The sequence below is a fragment of the Loxodonta africana genome, chromosome 23, assembly GCF_030014295.1.
Source record: "Loxodonta africana isolate mLoxAfr1 chromosome 23, mLoxAfr1.hap2, whole genome shotgun sequence".
Classification (NCBI taxonomy): domain Eukaryota; kingdom Metazoa; phylum Chordata; class Mammalia; order Proboscidea; family Elephantidae; genus Loxodonta; species Loxodonta africana.
This window is the reverse complement of record NC_087364.1, coordinates 25,100,417-25,121,724: the sequence shown is the minus strand read 5'-3', so window position 1 is coordinate 25,121,724 and position 21,308 is coordinate 25,100,417. Positions and strand designations below refer to the sequence as shown.

The window sequence follows — 21,308 nt, the reverse complement described above, 5'->3', positions numbered from 1 at the left end:
ACCATGGTTTCAGGAGACTTCTAGGTCAACTGGTTTAGTAAAATCTATGAAGAAATCATTCTGCAGCCCACTTTGGAGAGTGGTGTCTGGGGTCTTAAACGCTAGCAAGCAGCCATCTAAGAAGGCTCAATCTACCTGGATCAAAGGCGAATGAAGAACACCGAAGACACAATATAATTATGAGCCCAGGAGACAGAAAAGGGACACATAAACCAGAGACTACATCAGCCTGAGACCAGAAGAACTAGATGGTGCCCTGCTACAACCAATGCCTGCCCTGACAGGGAACACAACAGAGAATCTCTGATGGAGCAGGAGAGCAGTGGGATGCAGACCTCAAATTCTTGTAAAAAGACCAGACTTAATGGTCTGACTGAGAGTAGGACCCCGGGCATCATGGTCCCCAGACCTTCTGTTAGCCCAAGACTGGAACCATTCCCAAAGCCAACTCTTCAGACAGGGATTGGACTGGACTGTAAGATGACAAATGATACTGGTGAGGAGTGAGCTTCTTGGCTCAAGTAGACACATGAGACTATGTGGGCAGCTCCTGTCTGGAGGCGAGATGAGAAGGCAGAGGGGGTCAGAAGCGGGCTGAATGGACACAGGGAATACAGGGTGGAGAGGAGCAGTGTGCTGTCACATTAGGGGGTGGTATAAAACAAGGTGTATATGAATATTTGTATGAGAGACTGACTTGATTTGTAAACTTTCACTTAAAGTACACACACACACAATGTAATACATCATACAGGGAGTTCTTATAGAACTGAGAATGATCCACAACTAAAGTGAACAATGTGAAGTCTCACAAACATAATAAGTAATAAGAAGTCAGACAAAAGAGTGCATACTACACAATTCCTTTGATATAAAGCACATAAACTGGCTAAACTGATCTGTGCTGCTAAAAGTCAGAATAATGGACACCCTTAGGTGGGTGTGACTGTAAAGTGTAGAAGGGCAATTTGTTGGGGGTGCTGGTAACCTTCCGTTTTTAGAACTTGGTTACACGGGTGTGTTCAGTTTGTAAAAATATCATTAAGCCTACATTTATGATATGTTCATTTTTCTGTATGTACATTATACTTCGATAAAAAGTTTTAAAACAAGAATATAATAAATAGACGGAGGGGTGTTCCAAAAAGTTGGAGTAAACAATGGCAGGATTATAGGAATTAGTATTTAGACTCTCAAAAAGGCTACTTTGAAGATGACAATTCCCAATCCAATGAGTCATCTAGATGTTGAGAAAAATTAGTCTCAGTTACTATCGTACACTTACACAGGCCTTATGGTAAGTAACATCTGCCTACTCATTTTTTTAAACTCTATCCTCAATTTGCCTTACCCATTCCAATTCCTGTTGCTTGTATTTAAATTAATAAAGAAGATATACAAATATTACCAACTTTTCCTGAAAATCTTTGAAAAGAAAACAAGCATATCCACACAATCCCTTTCTTAAGACAAATTCAAGTTACGATGAACTGCACTGACTAGCATGCTTTGTTTTCGTGCATTTTATCGATAGTAATATGTACTACATACAATGTTGCAACATATAATTTGCTGTTATCATTCTCAGACGCTCACTCCCAGATGTTTAATTTAATGATTTACTGTTCAAAAAAGGGCTGATGAAATGAAATGAAAACTAAAAAAAAAAAAACGAGGTATTCGACTTACGTCAGAACTGACTTACTACAGAGTCGTCAGAACAGAACCCCGTTGTCTAAGTCGGGGACTACCTGTACTACAAAAGACCCATCAGAAAGAATATGTTTTACAACCTTAATCAGTGGGACAAATCCAGAATTTTTCAAAGCAATATCTAACTTCGAAAAAAGCTCAGGCGCTAGTTTTATAATCTCCCCCACACACACAAAAATTGAAAAATAATAATAAACTTAGAAGTATGGTGATTTTTTCCCAATTAGTCTATATTTTCCTTAAAAAAAATTCTCAATAAAGGACACTCATCAGTCTACAAAGACACCAAGGAATTCTCTTTCCAAACAGTTTCAGAGTTGGTTTTGTCTGCATGTCCTTGAAGCGGATCACACCTAATACAAATCCGGAACATTCACACTAAACTGTGGAGGTCACAGTGTATGAGAAAGAGAGCCACTGCTGACAAAGCAGAAGACCTAACTTCCAGGCACTCTTCAGATGAAGACCTGAACTTACCTTCTTTCCTTCCTGTCTGTGAAACTGAACTAACAAGAGGTGTCCTCGGTACCACATGAGGCCACAAGTTACGAGTTTGAGGCTCAAATGAGAAAGAAACGGGAAAGCAGTTGAAAAGTGGTAAAGTGCTATACTGGGCGTTAAGATCTTATTGCCATAAAAACACACCATTGTACCAGATACAGGAGATTTTTAAATATATTGTTACCTTTGGATTTTTTAGATGAATGGCTATTGAAACATCTTAAAATATAACAATTATATCAGGCTGAACCATATGAAATTGTTGATTTTTTACAGGTCTAAAATGGATAACTATTGGAAATTTCATATTAACCTTCATAGAAAACTTATAAAAATTGTTTATATTTTTATAATCAGATTCATTTTAAACAACAACAAAAAAAAAACCTGTAATACCTCTGGTTTTGGCAGCTTCCTTTAAAGCAGCTAGAATGTGAGGCTTCAAGTTTTCCAGAATAAATCTTCCTTCAAGACCTGGGAAAAGGGACCTAATAAGTGGAAGAAAATACAGCAATGTTATTATAATTTTCTAATACTTTTAAGGTAGAGAAATTCAAACACAGAATTTCAAGTTAAACCTGGTATTTTAGATAAAATTTAATGCACACATCAAATCAAATGACAATACTTTCTGATCAAACATTGAGCTTTGCTTTAAAACGTGAGGACACTGGGCACCGCATCCAAATTGAGAAACGTTCTGAAGACCTTAGAATAAAATTAGTTACATTTTATGAGTCGGAATTGACAGCAACAGGTTTGGGTTTTTTAAAGGGGTTTATATTTTCTGAGATGTCAACAAACCCTCTAAGTTATAAAGGATTATTTATTTTAATTAATATAAATTACATTTCATCAAAATAAATAATTAACTAATGTCACCTAGTTATTATTAGCACTTTATAATCATCATTTTCAGTGTTCTGTCATTGAAATTTCCAAGGAATACAACTGCTTGGAAAACTCTTTTTAACCCATAAACATTTGAATGCTGTTCACTTTAAAATATAAAAACGTATCCTTTAATATCTTAACAGATTATATCTTCAAAATTCTTCCAAACTATAAAACCTGCACAGCTAACCGATGAATTGTACAATGAAGGATTCTACATTGGGAGGGGGAAGAGCCTTTAAGAGTAAACAAGGATTTTAAAGGTGCTGACGATATACCTTGGATAATCTTCTGAGGTAATATAAATAACATCTTGATCTGATACAGATGAGGAGAAGGGAACAAAATTCCCATTTTGTAAAGGCAGAAGCTCCAATCCAAGCAGTTCGCTGTAAGCTTCGTCGGAAAGCACAAATTCTAGAAGGTGGAGCTTTTCTTCAGCGCCGCCCAAGTGCGCAGACTTCCGCAGCACCTGCCGCACCAGCGCAGGCGTCACCCTCTTCACAGGCTTAGCGCTGGAGGCAGTCACCTGAACTGCGGCAGCAAGGTTTGCCGGAACCTTGGCGACCTGTTTCCCTGAGCTCTGGAGGTAGTTGAGCACAGTTTTTGTGTGTTCCAAACTCTCATCCAATTCTGAGAAGTACGCCTGCTCCAACTTCACCCACTGATTACTGATTGAATAAATAACTGCGTTCTGAAACAGTTCATTAAACAGAGGCTCTAAAACTGGCTGCCAGTGCACCTTCACTTTGTTCATATCAGGCCAAAGCCTGTAGATAATCTCAACTGACAGGGGGAAATCTGAGTATTTTTCTGTCTCCAGACGTTTTATGGACTCTAGAATCAGAGTAGCATAAGCTTTTGGAACCACATTTACAACAAGGACATCATTCCACAAGGCTGCGGGGTCTCTCCACTGGTCCAGCTCCCGCCACTTTATGCTCCTGCGGTTGTCTGTCAGGCCAAAGAACCCACTAATATGAACCGGGAGGCCTGTTTTGCTTTCCTCGCCAGGTGGTAAAGGAAGAAAGCAAAAGGCTTTTCCTGAAAAATCCGAAGTTGCTCCTTTTTCTTCATCATCTCTGCTTGACAAAGACATGGCTATTCCAATGAGTGGGATAAATTTCAATTCATCAGCTAATGAGTCAAGCTTACTACAAATCCCTCGACCACCCACACTGTTACACACCAGCCACGACGTTCTCTGTGCATCCTTAGCGCTCTCATCTTCTAAAACTATGTTTATATGATATGTTACACAGGTGATGCTATTGCTGGGGAGCTTTTTACAATAGTTGCCAATAGCAGCTCCTAGGGTCTTTATGGAATTGGGGCGTTCATGTTTCAGGGCCTTGTTCTCACTCGCTGTCACTCGAAATACCAGCTTCTCTGTTCCGTCAGCCTCTCGAACGTGTAGTGAGACGTCCTGCACACTCTTCAGAAACAGCAGCACTGTGTCCGCATCTGCTCTGAAGGACTCAAACAACTCCAGGACCTTCTGCTTATTGTAGAGGTTGCTGCTAAGCTGAGAAGGTTGTAGGCGAAGTGGGAAGCGGAAAAACGTTCCTGGGAAATTGCCATTGAGAAATGTTTCCTTGGTGCTTCCAAAAATGCCAATAAATGGCGCAAACTGGTCTGAAAGTTCACTAATTTCTTTGCTGTCATCTTTGAGATTCCAACACTGGCCAGATTCCTGTGGGCCAAAAAGTGTTTGATGAGGATCTAACATTCCAATCTGGTCACCACTGAAGATACAAGGGACATCTGTAAAGAAAAATTTAACAATCATCATCACCTCCGAAATTCAATGAGCAATTATAGCTGCAACTATAATGAATAATTACCTTCAAAATAATATATGACCCATAAAATGACTCTAAAATAGATTTTTTTTTAATTCACTTTAGCTTTGGAAATATAATTCTTTGAACATATGAGTCATGGCAGTCAGAAATCCCTGATGAAGCAAATAGAACACAATTTTCCTAGTATCAAACTTGCTACATACACTTGGAATTTTCTTCTAATACACTGTTTAACACACAGAGGCAAATGAAGCCACTCTAAAATTTAAGAAAAAAAAATAATAACCTTGTTTACTACCAGAGAAAATCTACATCAAGCCCTATGGATATTAAATGAAATCCAAACCCCTCACACAGCCCCAGACCTCTCATCTCTGAATTCTCTCCTGGCAACATAAATGTCAAGGCTGTGTATTCGAACACATTCATTCCTTTTGCAGATGGTGACATCCTCACCTCATTAGGGGCTCTCTTCTCTATAAACTCGCACCCGCACTACATAATATAAACTCCTCAGAGGTCCACTACTATATCCCCAGTGCCTGGAGCAATGTCTGTCTTTCTGAATTAATACACAAACAAGATACCTCAAAAGTCTAAATGAAGACTCAACCCTCTTCATGAGGTTTTCCTTTGCCCTCCTATCCTCTTACCCAATAATCATTTCTCTTTTGTTTAAATTCTATAATAAGCGCCAGGCATATGGACTTCCCATGATTACTGTGAAAACCCAGGATGTATGTTCAAAAACTCATTAAACGATTAAAAGATATAACGAGTATGTGGATATTCCCACTCAGTCTTCACAGCCATATGAACTCAATTAACAGAACAGGGTTGAATCATATGCTCAAAATAACTAATTCCACAAGACACTCTCTCTTGAAGAGGGGAGAAAAATAAACAATGCAGAAGATTCTGCCCACTGAGTTAGTAAGCGTATGTCCAGGGGTGACACTGAAGTGGGACAGATAAGCTGTCCCTCAGGTGATGCTGAAGTATGACAGATAAGTCTGACTCCCTCTGCCTCTCAGGGTGGAAGCATCCCATCATGCCAGATCTAATTAAAGTGCTTAAAGATATACATTTTTTGTATGATGCCCCTAAATAGATACCAACTGCTTCAATGCAGAAAAACGAGACATGTTGGATATACTGCATTGGGGGAAATTCTTCACCACGGTGCCTTTCTATTGGCTTTCCAAGAGTAATGGGGACATGGTTTTGCCTCACATGCTAATTTTAGTCTCAAAACTTCAGGTAAAAGGCAAATTCCAATGAAGTTAATCTTTACGGTCAGTCATCTGCAGATTCAGTTTTCATATTCACCAGCTCCTAACAGTAGTTCTTAAGTACTTTCAGTAGGAATCGCTACCCTCCTCTAGTCCCTGCCTGCCAAGTTATTTACAATGCACTCTATGGCACTCTCATCTAGCCCATTCCACACTGTCACACCCCATGCCTGAAATGATCATGTCAGGTACTCCTTATATCTCTAAAAATACTACCTAAGGCCTTCACCAATTCTCAAATTAGAGGACAGCATCCCATTTATGTCCCACATAAATGTGCTCATAATCTCAAACAGGGAACAAACCCACACGAGCTGCAGATGCTGGGCAGTTAGCTGGACGCTCTCTAGTGCTACTCACTCTTGCACAGTAGTCTCCACACTTGTGCAATTCACGTCTGTGCCTGAGCAAAATATAAAACTACATGTCACAAACCTGAGGGGGGGGGACTTACAAAGAGGTGAATAAATGAATATAAAATCTGCAAATGCAACAGGCTTGCTAAACTAGGCTGTAGTAAGGGTACCCTACATCCCTTTGCCTAGTGCTGTCCCAGGTCAGGCCAGTTGTCTAAGAGTAATTGTTAATGCTGCCCTCTTGTACTCTCAAGACTGCCCCGGTTTGGATGATAAATTATATGGTCAAGTTAGCTATAGCTACAGTCCCTCCCTCAATCCCTCTCTCTTCTGCACGAAACAGTTTGAAACTAAACCAGAAGGGCCAACTCCTTAAAAAATGTTTTTAAAGAAATTATAGTAAGTACTAAGAGCTTTGGATTTTGTGAGAATAGTCATACACTCTTAGAGATGTCTACACTGAGTAGTTTCCTATTACAGCTGTGAACCAGAAGCCGTAATCTTTCTAGATGCAAAACATGAATTCAAAGCCATCTTTAAAACACTCATAATTCTAACAGAATTTTTTATGAGAAAGAAAAATGTTGAGAAACCAGAGACACTGCAAAGATTTTTAGTTATTCGATACCATTAGATATTTTGCTTTCCCCTTTAACCTTCTGATATTTAGAAATTCAGGAACCCTGGTGGCATAGCAGTTAAGAGCTATGGCTGCTAATCAAAGGTCAACAGTTCAAATCCACCAGGCACTCCTTGGCAACCCTATGGGGCAGTTCTACTCTGTCCTCTAGGGTCACCATGAGTCGGAGTCAACTCAACAGCAATAGGTTTGGTTTTTTTTTGTTGTTGTTTAGAAATACATACAAGAAAATCTGAGGAAATAAGCTTATCTGACTCCTTTAAAAATTTTAAAAGAAACAATTTTGACTAGGCATTTCAAAAGCTATTTTTTAAACCTAACAAAAAATTACTTAATACATTAATCATACTGATTCCACTGGATAATGATGATGGTAACTGTCAACATCACACGATGAAGTCATGCAATGGTGCACTTACCATAGCAATTTTAGAAAACCCAGGACATACTATTTCATTGACATCTGGCCACTGATGGAATAATTTAGGAAAGATGCCCTCAAAACAGTATCATCTCTGAAGTTAACCAAATAAATTACAGCAGTTAACCTAAAATATATTTCAATATCAAAACTGAAAAACCAAATACTATACCTGTTATATGATAGACAGAATTAAACCCAATTCCAAATCTTCCAACCTTCAAAGGATCATCCTTTTTCCGGCTTCTTGCTATTTCTTGAATGCCATGCCAGTCCTCTGGGGTGAAAATGGCATTGTTGTATGCATACAGAGCTGACCCTGGGTGTCAAAATGCACATGCAGGTATTCAGAAAGAATTATGTCCAAATAATCAGTCCTATCAAGATTTCCCTTACTCAGAATCATTTAGCTGATGGGAGGATAGACAGAAGTGAATGGAGCAAAAGAATTCTGCATTATAATTCTCACTGGTGTCATTATAAAAATAAAAGCACAAATTAACAGTAAAAAATTGGCAACCAAATAAACAGTATTATTGGCTAAAAATCCAAAAAGGAAAAAATGAGAGTGTTATAGCACGTAGACACCCAAAACACAATGCAAACAAAGAAATTAATCACAATGTATTACACTTTATAAAATGTGTTTCTAAATACCATATTCAATTATTTTTTATGAACGGAATAAACAGTCTTGGTTTGCAGATGATATGGCTATGTAGAAAATCCCAAAGATTCAACAAAAAAAAACTCCTGGAACTAATAAGCAATTATAGCAAGGTTACAAGAAACAAGGTTAATATACAAGAGTTAATTGCTGCCCTATACACCAGCAATGAATAATTGGAATTTGAAATTAAAAACACAATACCAATTAAATTAACAACAAAAGATAAAATGCTTAGGCATAAATCTAACAAAATATATTAAAGCTCTATATGGGGAACTCTACAAAACTCTGATAAAAAAATCAAAGATCTAAATAAATGGAGAAATATTCCATATGTATGTATAGGAAAACTCAATATTGTTAAGATGTCAGTTCTTCCCAACTTGATCTACAGATTCAATGCAATCCTAATCAAAATACCACCAATTTACTTTGTGGATTATCAACAAACTCATTCTAAAGTTTATAAGGAAAAGCAAAAAGAACCAGGATAAGCAACACAATACTGAAGAAGAACAAAACAGAGTGACACTATACAACTTCAAAACTTCCTATAATCAAGACAGAGAATAGATAAATAGATCAATGGAACAGACTGGGGAGCTCGGAAATAAACCCACATAAACACAGTGAACTGATCTTTGACAAAGGAGCAAATACAACTTAGTGGAGAAAAGACAGTCTTTTCAATAAACAGTACTAGAATAACTGGACACCCACATGCAAGGAAAAAAAAAGAATCTAGACATGGACTGGACACCCACATGCAAAGAAAAAAAAAGAATCTAGACATGGACCTTACACCTTTCTCAAAAATCAACTCTAAATGGATCATTGACCTAAATTTAAAACACAAAAATATAAAACTTCTAGAAGATAACATAAAGGAAAACGTAGATGACCTTGAGTGTGGCAATGGGTTTTTAGACCACCAAAACTACAATCCGTCAGGGGGAAAAAAATTGAACTTCATTAAAATTAAAAACTTCTCTCTTTGAGACATACTGTTAAGAGAATGAAAATGACAAGCCACAGACTGGGAGAAAATATCTGCAAATTCATGTCTTAAAAAGGATTGCAGGGAGGCGGGGCCAAGATGGCGGACTAGATAGACGCTACCTCGGATCCCTCTTGCAACAAGGACTCGGAAAAACAAGTGAATCGATCACGTACATAACAATCTACGAACCCTGAACAACAAACACAGATTTAGAGACGAAAAACGAACAAATACGGGGAAGCAGCGATTGTTTTCGGAGCCTGGAGCCAGCGTCCCACTCAGGTAACCTTTGGCACCCGATTTAGGGCAGAGCCCAGGGGAGCTGACGGCGCAAACAAGGGGCCCAGCCCTACCCCCCTGAACTCACCCCGGCAGGGGGACCAGCCGGTTCACGCAGGTGGCGTGGCAACGCAGCCGTTGGGAGAAGTCCCCGGGAGGCAGTGACTGGTCTTGGAGCTGGGAGAGCAGCGTCCCAGCCGGGGAATTGTCCCGCCAGGATTTTGACTGGACGCTGTCACGGCTCAAGCACGGGGAGCTACTCCACTCCCCTGAACTAACCCCGGGAGGGGGCCTAGCCGGTTCACGAGAGCGGCGCGGCGACGCAGCTGGCGGGAAGAGAAGTCCCCGGGAGGCAGCAACTGATTTTGGAGCAGGGAGTAAAGCGTCCCAGCAGGGGAACCTTGACGCTAGGATTTGGACCGGCAGCGGAAGATCTGACCGTGACTTCAGTGGGCCAGACCCCCGGGGGCAATCTCCACACAGCCAGCACACATAGGCGACACGCCCCGCGGGAATCTCAGATATAACAGTCATTCCAAGCAAGACAAGGAACTCTGGCTATATTCTCCGGTGCTACTCTCCTATCTCACTGATCCCTCCCCCACCCTCCACAGGCGGCTTCATTAACACTGGAATTGCCTGAGCCAGAGGGAGAATGGCTCCGGCTCCGCAGCGGCTTTGCTTTTCCCCCTTTGTTTTTTTTTTTTTTTCTTTTGGTCTTTTCCTAACCCACTCTTTCGGGCTGAGAGAACAACAAAAAAAAAAACCCAGGGACCAAAAATCCACCCCTAATTGGACTAAAAACACAGAACCAGCTACAGCCAAGCATATATGATCCAAATCTCAGACCTTCATCCTTACAGGGAACAAGGTGGCGGTTATACTCCAAAGGCAATTCTGAAAGGGATCTGACTGCATTTTTTTTTAGCGGATTTTCTGGAAAAACTAGTTTCCCAGTGATGGCTCGGAGACAGCAGTCCATATCAAACCACATAAAGAAGCAGACCATGACAGCTTCTACAACCCCCCAAACAAAAGAATCAAAATCTTTCCCAAATGAAGATACAATCCTGGAATTATCAGATACAGAATATAAAAAACTAATTTACAGAATGCTTCAAGACATCAGAAACGAAATAAGGCAAACTGCAGAAAAAGCCAAGGAACACACTGATAAAACTGTTGAAGAACTCAAAAACATTACTCAAGAACATAGTGGAAAAATTAATAAGTTGCAAGAATCCATAGAGAGACAGCATGCAGAAATCCAAAAGATTAACAATAAAATTACAGAATTAGACAATGCAATAGGAAGTCAGAGGAGCAGACTCGAGCAATGAGAATGCAGACTGGGATATCTGGAGGACCAGGGAATTAACACCAACATACCTGAAAAAAAATCAGATAAAAGAATTAAAAAAAATGAAGAAACCCTAACAATCATGTGGGACTCTATCAAGAAGGATAACTTGCGTGTGATTGGAGTCCCAGAACAGGGAGGGAGGACAGAAAACACAGAGAAAATAGTTGAAGATCTGCTGACAGAAAACTTCCCTGACATCATGAAAGAGGAAAGGATATCTATCCAAGATGCTCATCGAACCCCATTTACGATTGATCCAAAAAGAAAAACACAAAGACATATTATCATCAAACTCGCCAAAACCAAAGATAAACAGAAAATTTTAAAAGCAGCCAGAGAGAAAAGAAAGGTTTCCTTCAAAGGAGAATCAATAAGAGTAAGTTCAGACTACTCAGCAGAAACCATGCAGGCAAGAAGGGAATGGGACGACATATACAGAGCACTGAAGGAAAAGAACTGCCAGCCAAGGATCATATATCCAGCAAAACTCTCTCTCAAATATGAAGGTGAAATTAAGATATTTACAGATAACAAGTTTAGAGAATTTGCAAAAACCAAACCAAAGCTACAAGAAATACTAAAGGATATTGTTTGGTCAGAAAACCCATAATGTCAGACACCAGCACAACACAAGGTCACAGAACAGAACACCCTGATATCAACTCAAATAGGGAAATCACCAAAACAAATTAAGATTAACTAAAAAAAAAATACTCATAACAGGGAATCACGGAAGTCAGTATGTAAAAGATCACAATAATCAAAAAGAGGGACTAAACACAGGAGGCATAGAACTGCCATATGGAGAATGATACAAAGCGATATAGAACAATACAAGTTAGGTTTTTACTTAGAAAAATAGGGGTAAATATTAAGGTAACCACAAAGAGATATAATAACTCCATAACCCAAGATAAAAGCCAAGAAAAACGTAACAACTCAACAAACATAAAGTCAAACACTACGAAAATGAGGATCTCACAATTTACTAAGAAAAACGCCTCAGCACAAAAAAAGTAAGTGGAAAAATGAAATTGTCAACAACACACATAAAAAGGCATCAAAATGACAACACTAAACACTTATTTATCTATAATTAACGCTGAATGTAAATGGACTAAATGCACCAACAAAGAGACAGAGAGTCTCGGACTGGATAAAGAAACACGATTCTTCTATATGCTGCCTACAAGAGACATACCCTAGACTTAGAGACACAAACTAAAACTCAAAGGATGGAAAAAAATATATCAAGCAAACAACAAGCAAAAAAGAAGAGAAGTAGCAATATTAATTTCTGACAAAATAGACTTTAAACTTAAATCCACCACAAAGGATAAAGAAGGACACTACATAATGATAAAAGGGACAATTGATCAGGAAGACATAACCATATTAAATATTTATGCACCCAATGACAGGGCCGCAAGATACATAAATCAAATTTTAACAGAATTGAAAAGTGAGATAGACACCTCCACAATTATAGTAGACTTCAACACACCACTTTCGGAGAAGGACAGGACATCCAGTAAGAAGCTCAATAGAGACACGGAAGACCTAATTACAACAATCAATCAACTTGACCTCATTGACTTATACAGAACTCTCCACCCAACTGCTGCAAAATATACTTTTTTTTCTAGCGCACATGGAACATTCTCGAGAATAGACCACATATTAGGTCATAAAACAAACCTGTGCAGAGTCCAAAACATCGAAATATTACAAAGCATCTTCTCAGACCACAAGGCAATAAAACTAGAAATCAATAACAGAAAAACTAGGGAAAAGAAATCAAATACTTGGAAAATGAACAATAACCTCCTGAAAAAAGACTGGGTTATAGATGACATCAAGGAGGGAATAAGGAAATTCATAGAATGCAACGAGAATGAAAATACTTCCTATCAAAACCTCTGGGACACAGCAAAAGCAGTGCTCAGAGGCCAATTTATATCGATAAATGCACACATACAAAAAGAAGAAAGAGCCAAAATCAGGGAACTGTCCCGACAACTTGAACAAATAGAAAGTGAGCAACAAAAGAATCCATCAGGCACCAGAAGGAAACAAAGAGTAAAAATTAGAGCTGAACTAAATGAATTAGAGAACAGAAAAACAATCGAAACAATTAACAAAGCCAAAGGCTGGTTCTTTGAAAAAATTAACAAAATTGATAAACCATCGGCTAGACTGACTAAAGAAATACAGGAAAGGAAACAAAAAACCTGAATAAGAAACGAGAAGGACCACATCACAACAGAACCAAATGAAATTAAAAGAATCATTTCAGATTACTACGAAAAATTGTACTCTAACAAATTTGAAAACCTAGAAGAAATGGATGAATTCTTGGAAAAACACTACCTACCTAAACTAACACATTCAGAAGTAGAACAACTAAATAGACCCATAACAAAAAAAGAGATTGAAACGGTAATCAAAAAACTCCCAACAAAAAAAAACGCTGGCCTGGACAGCTTCACTGCAGAGTTCAGCCAAACTTTCAGAGAAGAGTTAACACCACTACTACTGAAGGTATTTCAAAGCATAGAAAATGACGGAATACTACCCAACTCATTCTATGAAGCCACCATCTCCCTGATACCAAAACCAGGTAAAGACATTACAAAAAAAGAAAATTCCAGGCCTCTATCCCTCAGGAACATAGATGCAAAAATCCTCAACAAAATTCTAGCCAATAGAATTCAACAACATATCAAAAAAATAATTCACCACGATCAAGTGGGATTTATACCAGGTATGCAAGGCTGGTTTAATATCAGAAAAACCATTAATGTAATCCATCACATAAATAAAAGACAAAAACCACATGATCTTATCAATTGATGCAGAAAAGGCATTTGACAAAGTCCAACACCCATTTATGATACAAACTCTTACCAAAATACGAATTGAAGGAAAATTCCTCAACATAATAAAGTGCATTTATGCAAAGCCAACAGCCATTATCACTCTAAATGGAGAGAACCTGAAAGCATTTCCCTTGAGAACGGGAACCAGACAAGGATGCCCTTTATCACCGCTCTTATTCAACATCGTGCTAGAAGTCCTAGCCAGGGCAATTAGGCTAGAGAAAGAGAATAAAAGGCATCTGGATGGGCAAGGAGGAAGTAAAATTATCTCTATTTGCAGATGACATGATCTTATACACAGAAAACCTTAAGGAATCCTCCAGAAAACTACTGAAACTAATAGAAGAGTTTGGCAGAGTCTCAGGTTATAAAGTAAACATACAAAAATCACTTGGATTCCTCTACATCAACAAAAAGAACACCGAAGAGGAAATCACCAAATCAATACCATTCACAGTAGCCCCCAAGAAGATAAAATACTTAGGAATAAATCTTACCAAGGATGTAAAAGACCTATACAAAGAAAACTACAAAGCTCTACTACAGGAAATTAAAAGGGACATACAAAGAAAACTACAAAGCTCTACTACAGGAAATTAAAAGGGACATACTTAAGTGGAAAAACATACCTTGTTCACGGATAGGAAGACTTAACATAGAAAAAATGACTATTCTACCAAAAGCCATCTATACATATAACACACTTCCGATCCGAATTCCAATGTCATATTTTAAGGTGATAGAGAAACAAATCACCAGTTTCATATGGAAGGGAAAGAAGCCTCAGATAACCAAAGCATTACTGAAAAAGGAGAATAAAGTGGGAGGCCTCACTCTACCTGATTTCACAAGCAATTATACAGCCACAGTAGTCAAAACAGCCTGGTACTGGTACAACAACAGACACATAGACCAATGGAACAGAATTGAGAACCCAGATATAAATCCATCCACATATGAGCAGCTGATATTTGACAAAGGCCCAGTGTCAGTTAATTGGGGAAAAGATAGTCTTTTTAACAAATGGTGCTGGCATAACTGGATATCCATTTGCAAAAAAATGAAACAGGACCCATACCTCACACCATGCACAAAAACTAACTCCAAGTGGATCAAAGACCTAAACATAAAGACTAAAACGATAAAGATCATGGAAGAAAAAATAGGGACAACGTTAGAAGCCCTAATACAAGGCATAAACAGAATACAAAACATCACCAAAAATGACGAAGAGAAACCAGATAACTGGGAGCTCCTAAAAATCAAACACCTATGCTCATCTAAAGACTTCACCAAAAGAGTAAAAAGACCACCTACAGACTGGGAAAGAATATTCAGCTATGACATCTCAGACCAGCGCCTGATCTCTAAAATCTACATGATTCTGTCAAAACTCAACCACAAAAAGACAAACAACCCAATCAAGAAATGGGCAAAGGATATGAACACACACTTCACTAAAGAAGATATTCAGGCAGACAACAGATACATGAGAAAATGCTCTCGATCATTAGCCATTAGAGAAATGCAAATTAAAACTACGATGAGATTCCATCTCACACCAACAAGGCTGGCATTAATCCAAAAAACACAAAATAATAAATGTTGGAGAGGCTGCGGAGAGATTGGAACTCTTATACACTGCTGGTGGGAATGTAAAATGGTACACCCACTTTGGAAATCTATCTGGCGTTATCTTAAACAGTTAGAAATAGAACTACCATACGACCCAGAAATCCCACTCCTCGGAATATACCCTAGAGAAACAAGAGCCTTCACACAAACAGATATATGCACACCCATGTTTACTGCAGCTCTGTTTACAATAGCAAAAAGCTGGAAGCAACCAAGGTGTCCATCTACGGATGAATGGGTAAATAAATTGTGGTATATTCACACAATGGAATACTACGCATCGATAAAGAACAGTGACGAATCTCTGAAACATTTCATAACATGGAGGAACCTGGAAGGCATTATGCTGAGCGAAATGAGTCAGAGGCAAAAGGACAAATATTGTATAAGACCACTATTATAAGATCTTGAGAAATAGTAAAAACTGAGAAGAACACATACTTTTGTGGTTACGAGGGGGGGAGGGAGGGAGGGTGGGAGAGGGTTTTTTATTGATTAATTAGTAGATAAGAACTGCTTTAGGTGAAGGGAAGGACAACACTCAATACATGGAAGGTCAGCTCAATTGGACTGGACCAAAAGCAAAGAAGTTTCCAGGATAAAATGAATGCTTCAAAGGTCAGCGGAGCAAGGGCGGGGGTGTGGGGACCATGGTTTAAGGGGTCTTCTAAGTCAATTGGCAAAATAATTCTATTATGAAAACATTCTGCATCTCACTTTGAAATGTGGCGTCTGGGGTCTTAAATGCTAACAAGCGGCCATCTAAGATGCATCAATTGGTCTCAACCCACCTGGAGCAAAGGAGAATTGAAGAACACCAAGGTCACACGACAACTAGGAGCCCAAGAGACAGAAAGGGCCGCATGAACCAGAGACCTACATCATCCTGAGACCAGAAGAACTAGTTGGTGCCCGGCCACAATCGATGACTGCCCTGACAGGGAGCACAGCAGAGAACCCCTGAGGGAGCAGGAGATCAGTGGGATGCAGACCCCAAATTCTCATAAAAAGACCATACTTAATGGTCTGACTGAGACTAGAGGAATCCCGGCGGTCATGGTCCCCAAACCTTCTGTTGGCACAGGACGGGAACCGTCCCCGAAGACAATTCATCAGACATGAAAAGGACTGGACAGTGGGTGGGAGAGAGATGCTGATGAAGAGTGAGCTAATAATATCAAGTGGACACTTGAGACTGTGTTGGCATCTCCTGTCTGGAGGGGGGATGGGAGGATAGAGAGAGTGGGAAGCTGGCAAAATTGTCACGAAAGGAGAGATTGGAAGGGCTGACTCATTAGGGGGAGAGCATGTGGGAGTACGGAGTAAGATGTATGTAAACTTATATGTGACAGACTGATTTGAATTGTAAACGTTCACTTGAAGCTCAATAAAAGTTAATAAAAAAAAAAAAAGGATTGCATCCAAAATATACCAATAACTGAAAACTGATATAAACAACCCAATGAAAAAGATGTAAACAGACACCTTACCAAAGAAGATATACAGATGACAAATAGGCATATGACAAAAAAAAAAAAAAAAAGATTCTCAACGTCATCTGTCACTGTTGTTTTTGCTAGGTGCCGTTGAGTCGGTTCCAACTCACGCCACCATATGCGTGCAGAGTAGAACTGCTCCTTGGGATTTTCAAGGCTGTGACCTTTCAGAAGCCTGTCACCAGCCCTGTCTTCCAAGGCACCTCTGAGTGGGTTTGCTACCATTCACACGTCACTGGGGAACTGCAAATTAAAACAGCGATGAGATGCACTACGTAAATATTAGAACAGCTAAAATCCGAAACACCAACGACGTGAGATGCTGGTAAGGATGTGAAGGAACAGGAACTCTCACTCACTGCTAGTGGAAATACAAAATGTCAGAGCCACTTTGGAAGACAGTTTAGTAGTTTCTTAATAGGCTTACCAGCAATCACACTCAAGCTTTTACCTAAATGAGTTGAAAACATATCCTCCATAGGAATGTTTACAGCAGCTTTATTCATAAATGCCAAAAACTGGAAGCAACCAAAATGTGCCTCAGCAGGTGAATGGATAAACTGTGGTACATCAATTAAAAAAAAAAGGACCCATCAAATCGCAAAAAGACATGCAAGAACCTTAAATTTGCATTGCTTAGCACTGAGTCTGGGTGAGTCAAAGAAACCAGTCCAAAAATGCTATATACTATATGACTCCAATTATATAACATTTTGGAACAGGCAAAACTACAGAGACAGTAAAAAGATCAGTGGTTCAGGGGAGGGAAGGAAGAATGAACAGGTGGAGCACAGTATTTTTAGGAAAGTGAATATATTCTGTGTAATACTGTATTGGTAGGCACATGACATTACGCATTTCTCAAAGCCCATTGAACTACACAACACACAGAGTGAACCCTGATGTGACCTATGGACTTCAGTTAACAATAATGTATCAACATTGGTGTATGCATTGTAACAAATGTACCACATGAATGCAAGATGTTAACAGGGGAAACTGTGGGAGGGAAGAAACGGGATATATGAAAACTCTTACTATTTTTTGCCCAATTTTTCTGTAAACCTGAAACTCCTCTAAAAATATACATATATATACATATATGATATATATATAAAAGTGAGGCAAAGCCAAGGCTGGAAGCAAAAAGTCCTAGAGTTAGGTAAAATTTTGAACCAAAAATCTCAGAATTTCTTCACACTATAATGTTTTTAACTCCATGATTCTGTAGTACACACTGATGCATACATATACTATAATTAACGTGGGTATGACACCAGAGAGCACTATCACATACATGATCTCATTTAATCCTCAAAGTAAGTGGGAGATGGGTTTTGCATTTATTGCAATTTTGTAAGAGAGCAGAGTGAAGTAAAGTGAGGTTCAGGAATTTTCTTAATCACACTATAAGTAAATATTAGGATCAGAGCTGCCACTTGCCACGTTGGTACTCCCTGGATTTGTACAGCACGGTAGCCATGGGTAGAATCAAGAGTCGAAAAAGTCCCCTGAATTCAAATGTCATGTCTTTCAACAGCGGTTGTTGCCGTCGGCTGGCAACAAATCAGCCCCTGACTCGTGGCAACCCCACGTACAACGCAAGGAAATGCTACCAGGTCCTGTGCCATCCCCATGATTGGTTGTGATCAGACTGTTGTGATCCAGACAGTTTTCACTGGCCGATTTTTGAAATAGATCACCAGGCCTTTTTTCCTGGTCCATCTTAGTCTAAAAGTTCCACTGAAGTCTGTTCAGCATCACAGCAACACCCAAGCCTCCAGTGACAGACAGGTGGTGACCGTAGATGAGGTGCACCTGCTGACCATCAAACCTGGGTCTCCCAGAGGGAAGGAGAGAATTACACCACTGTACCAGCATTGCCTCTCAACAATGGTTACCTACATTAACTCACAGACTCTTAGACCAAAGGAGACTTACGGATCAATCCTCTCATTGTAAACGTAAGTCAAAGGTAAGATGCCTTGCCAAGATCACAAAGGTGGCAAGAAGTTTGAACCAGAATGCAAAGTGTACTGATAATACCATGTCACACTGTATTTTCTGGAATAAGGGAAACATAATTTTCCTATCACAATTTTGACTAAGACTGAATATGTTAACTACAATATAAAATATTTAATCAATAATGTTGACTACCCTCCTAAATTGTAAAACATGTTTTTAAAAATATTTGACTTACGGGGAGGCAGAGCCAAAATGGCAGAATAAACAGACACTTCTGGCAAACCCTCTTTACAACAAAGACCCGAAAAACAAGTGAAATGAGTATATTTATGACAAGCTAGGAGCCCCGAGCATCAAAGGCAAGCTTAGAAAATGAACAAAGGGAGAGGAAGAGATGGATCAGAAGCTGAGAGGAGTTACCGGACCTGAATCGCAGGGAGCTCTCAGGCACTAGTCCTGGAGCAGCAGCAGCGGGCTAGTATTAGCGTTCGGCCATGGTTTCCTCAGGGAGAAGCAGCCGGCCAGAGAGCCTCATTGCACCTCCAGAACCAGAGAAGAACGGCGCTCTTGGCAAAAGCTAAGTACTTGTGTATATTTTACCACGTCCTCCTATCCCCAAGCCAGCCTCAGCGGCTGAGTTCCCTGGGCCTGAGATAGGCACTACTGCGGAGTGCCTAGAGCCATCCTCCCAGCCTTGGAGAAGGAAAAAATTTCCAATTTGGGGAAAAAATAATTTGCCAGCTCCACTAACCAGGGGAGCTCAGGACAGAAGGGGCTCCTGTCCAGGCATAAAGGGTCTGTGGACTTTCAGCACCTTTCCCCTCTGCATGGACCACCGTGGGCCTATTTCAGAAGAATAGGCCCTTGTGGGCAGACTCCAACCATTTCAGCTGCGTGGTGGAGAGGTGAGTATTTCATCTTTGACATTGTTTTGCCTATTAAACAGGGTCCTCACCCAACTACATCAGGGGCCTAAGGCCTGGCAGCTCCACTCAGGTCACCCAGCCACCCGCGACAGGGGTCCAAGGATAACTGGTACCTCTCAGTCCTTACAACCAAAACCACTGGGAGCCCATGGTTCGTCTGCAGAACCCAGCCACCTCCATGCTCTAAGGAACAGGGACACACTTTCCTCAGAGACACTTCGGGGGTCGGTTCTCAGCCCCCTGCCTTGTTCAGAGCATGACCCCCTGCTGCAACCAGATACCGGTACCTACACCAATCACCCCTGCCTCTCTAAGACTGTAGGACAGAGCCTGTACCACACACTTGATGATCAGCTACCTGGACACCTGAGCTGAATTCACACAAGAAAAGTGAATGAACACCTAGACTGATACACCTGATAACAGCTCTAGGCATCTGAGGACAGGACGTCAGAGCTCCAAAGGTGAAAAAAAGCAAGGTAGCTCACTCAAGCAAACCATTTGGGCATATCAAAACAAAATAAAGCAAGAAGCTACAGCACAGTAAGCAAGGATAAACTAATACAATAACTTAGAGATGGCTCAGAGACAACAGTCAATATTAACTCACATAAAGAAACAGACCATGATCACCTCAACAAGCTCTCAAAACAAAGAATCCAGAGATCTTCGAAATGAAAGGGCATTCCTGGAATTACCAGAGGCAGAATACAAAAGATTAATATACAGAACCCTTCAAGACATCAGGAAGGAAATCAGGCAATACATAGAACTAGCCAAGGAACACACAGATAAAGCAACTGAAGAAATTAGAAAGATTACTCAGGAACATAATGAAAAATTTAATAAGCTGGGAAGATCCACAGACAGACAGCAATCAGAAATTCAGAAGATTAACAATAAAATTACAGCAGTAGATAACTCAATAGAAAAACAAGCAAAACTGAGCAAGTAGAAGCCAGAATTTCTGAACTTGAAGATAAATATATTGCACTAATATGTTTGAAGAAAAATCAGAGAAAACAATTTTAAAAAATGAAGAAACCCTAAGAATCAAGTGGGACTCTATCAAAAGAATTAACCTATGAGCGATTTGAGTACCAGGACAAGGAGGAGTAACAGAAAATACAGAAAGAATTGTTGAAGACCCGATGGCAGAAAACTTCCCTGATATCGTGAAAGATGAGAAGACATCTATCCAAGATGCTCATCAAATTCCACATAAGGTAGATGTTAAAAGAAAGTCACCAAGACATATTATAATTAAACTTGCCAAAACCAAAGATAGAGAGAGAATTTTAAGAGCAGCTAGGGATAAATGAAAAGTCACCTACAAAGGAGAGCCAATTAAGAATAAGCTCAGGCTACTTGGCCGAAACCACGCAGGCAAGACGGCAATGGGATGATATATTTAAAAAAATGAAGGAAAAAAATTGCCTGCCAAGAATCATATATCCAGCAAAAATGTCT

The 21,308-nt window shown here is 39.7% G+C and overlaps 1 protein-coding gene across 4 annotated transcripts in view; it reads right to left on the bottom strand.

The window, feature by feature from the left end:
• Positions 1-21,308, bottom strand: part of SACS (sacsin molecular chaperone) — an 85,383-nt gene that overhangs the window by 40,293 nt on the left and 23,782 nt on the right. For 2 of the 4 annotated variants that reach the window (XM_064275341.1, XM_010593952.3), the window contains 3 exons: positions 7,795-7,941; positions 3,387-4,872; positions 2,611-2,702 (listed from right to left, as the gene is read on the bottom strand). In XM_064275341.1, coding sequence (XP_064131411.1) covers positions 2,611-2,702; positions 3,387-4,872; positions 7,795-7,941 — 1,725 coding nt within the window. Of the gene's footprint in view, positions 1-2,610; positions 2,703-3,386; positions 4,873-6,516; positions 6,609-7,794; positions 7,942-21,308 lie in introns of those variants that run through there. The other 2 variants (XM_023553128.2, XM_023553129.2) reach the window with 2 other exon arrangements.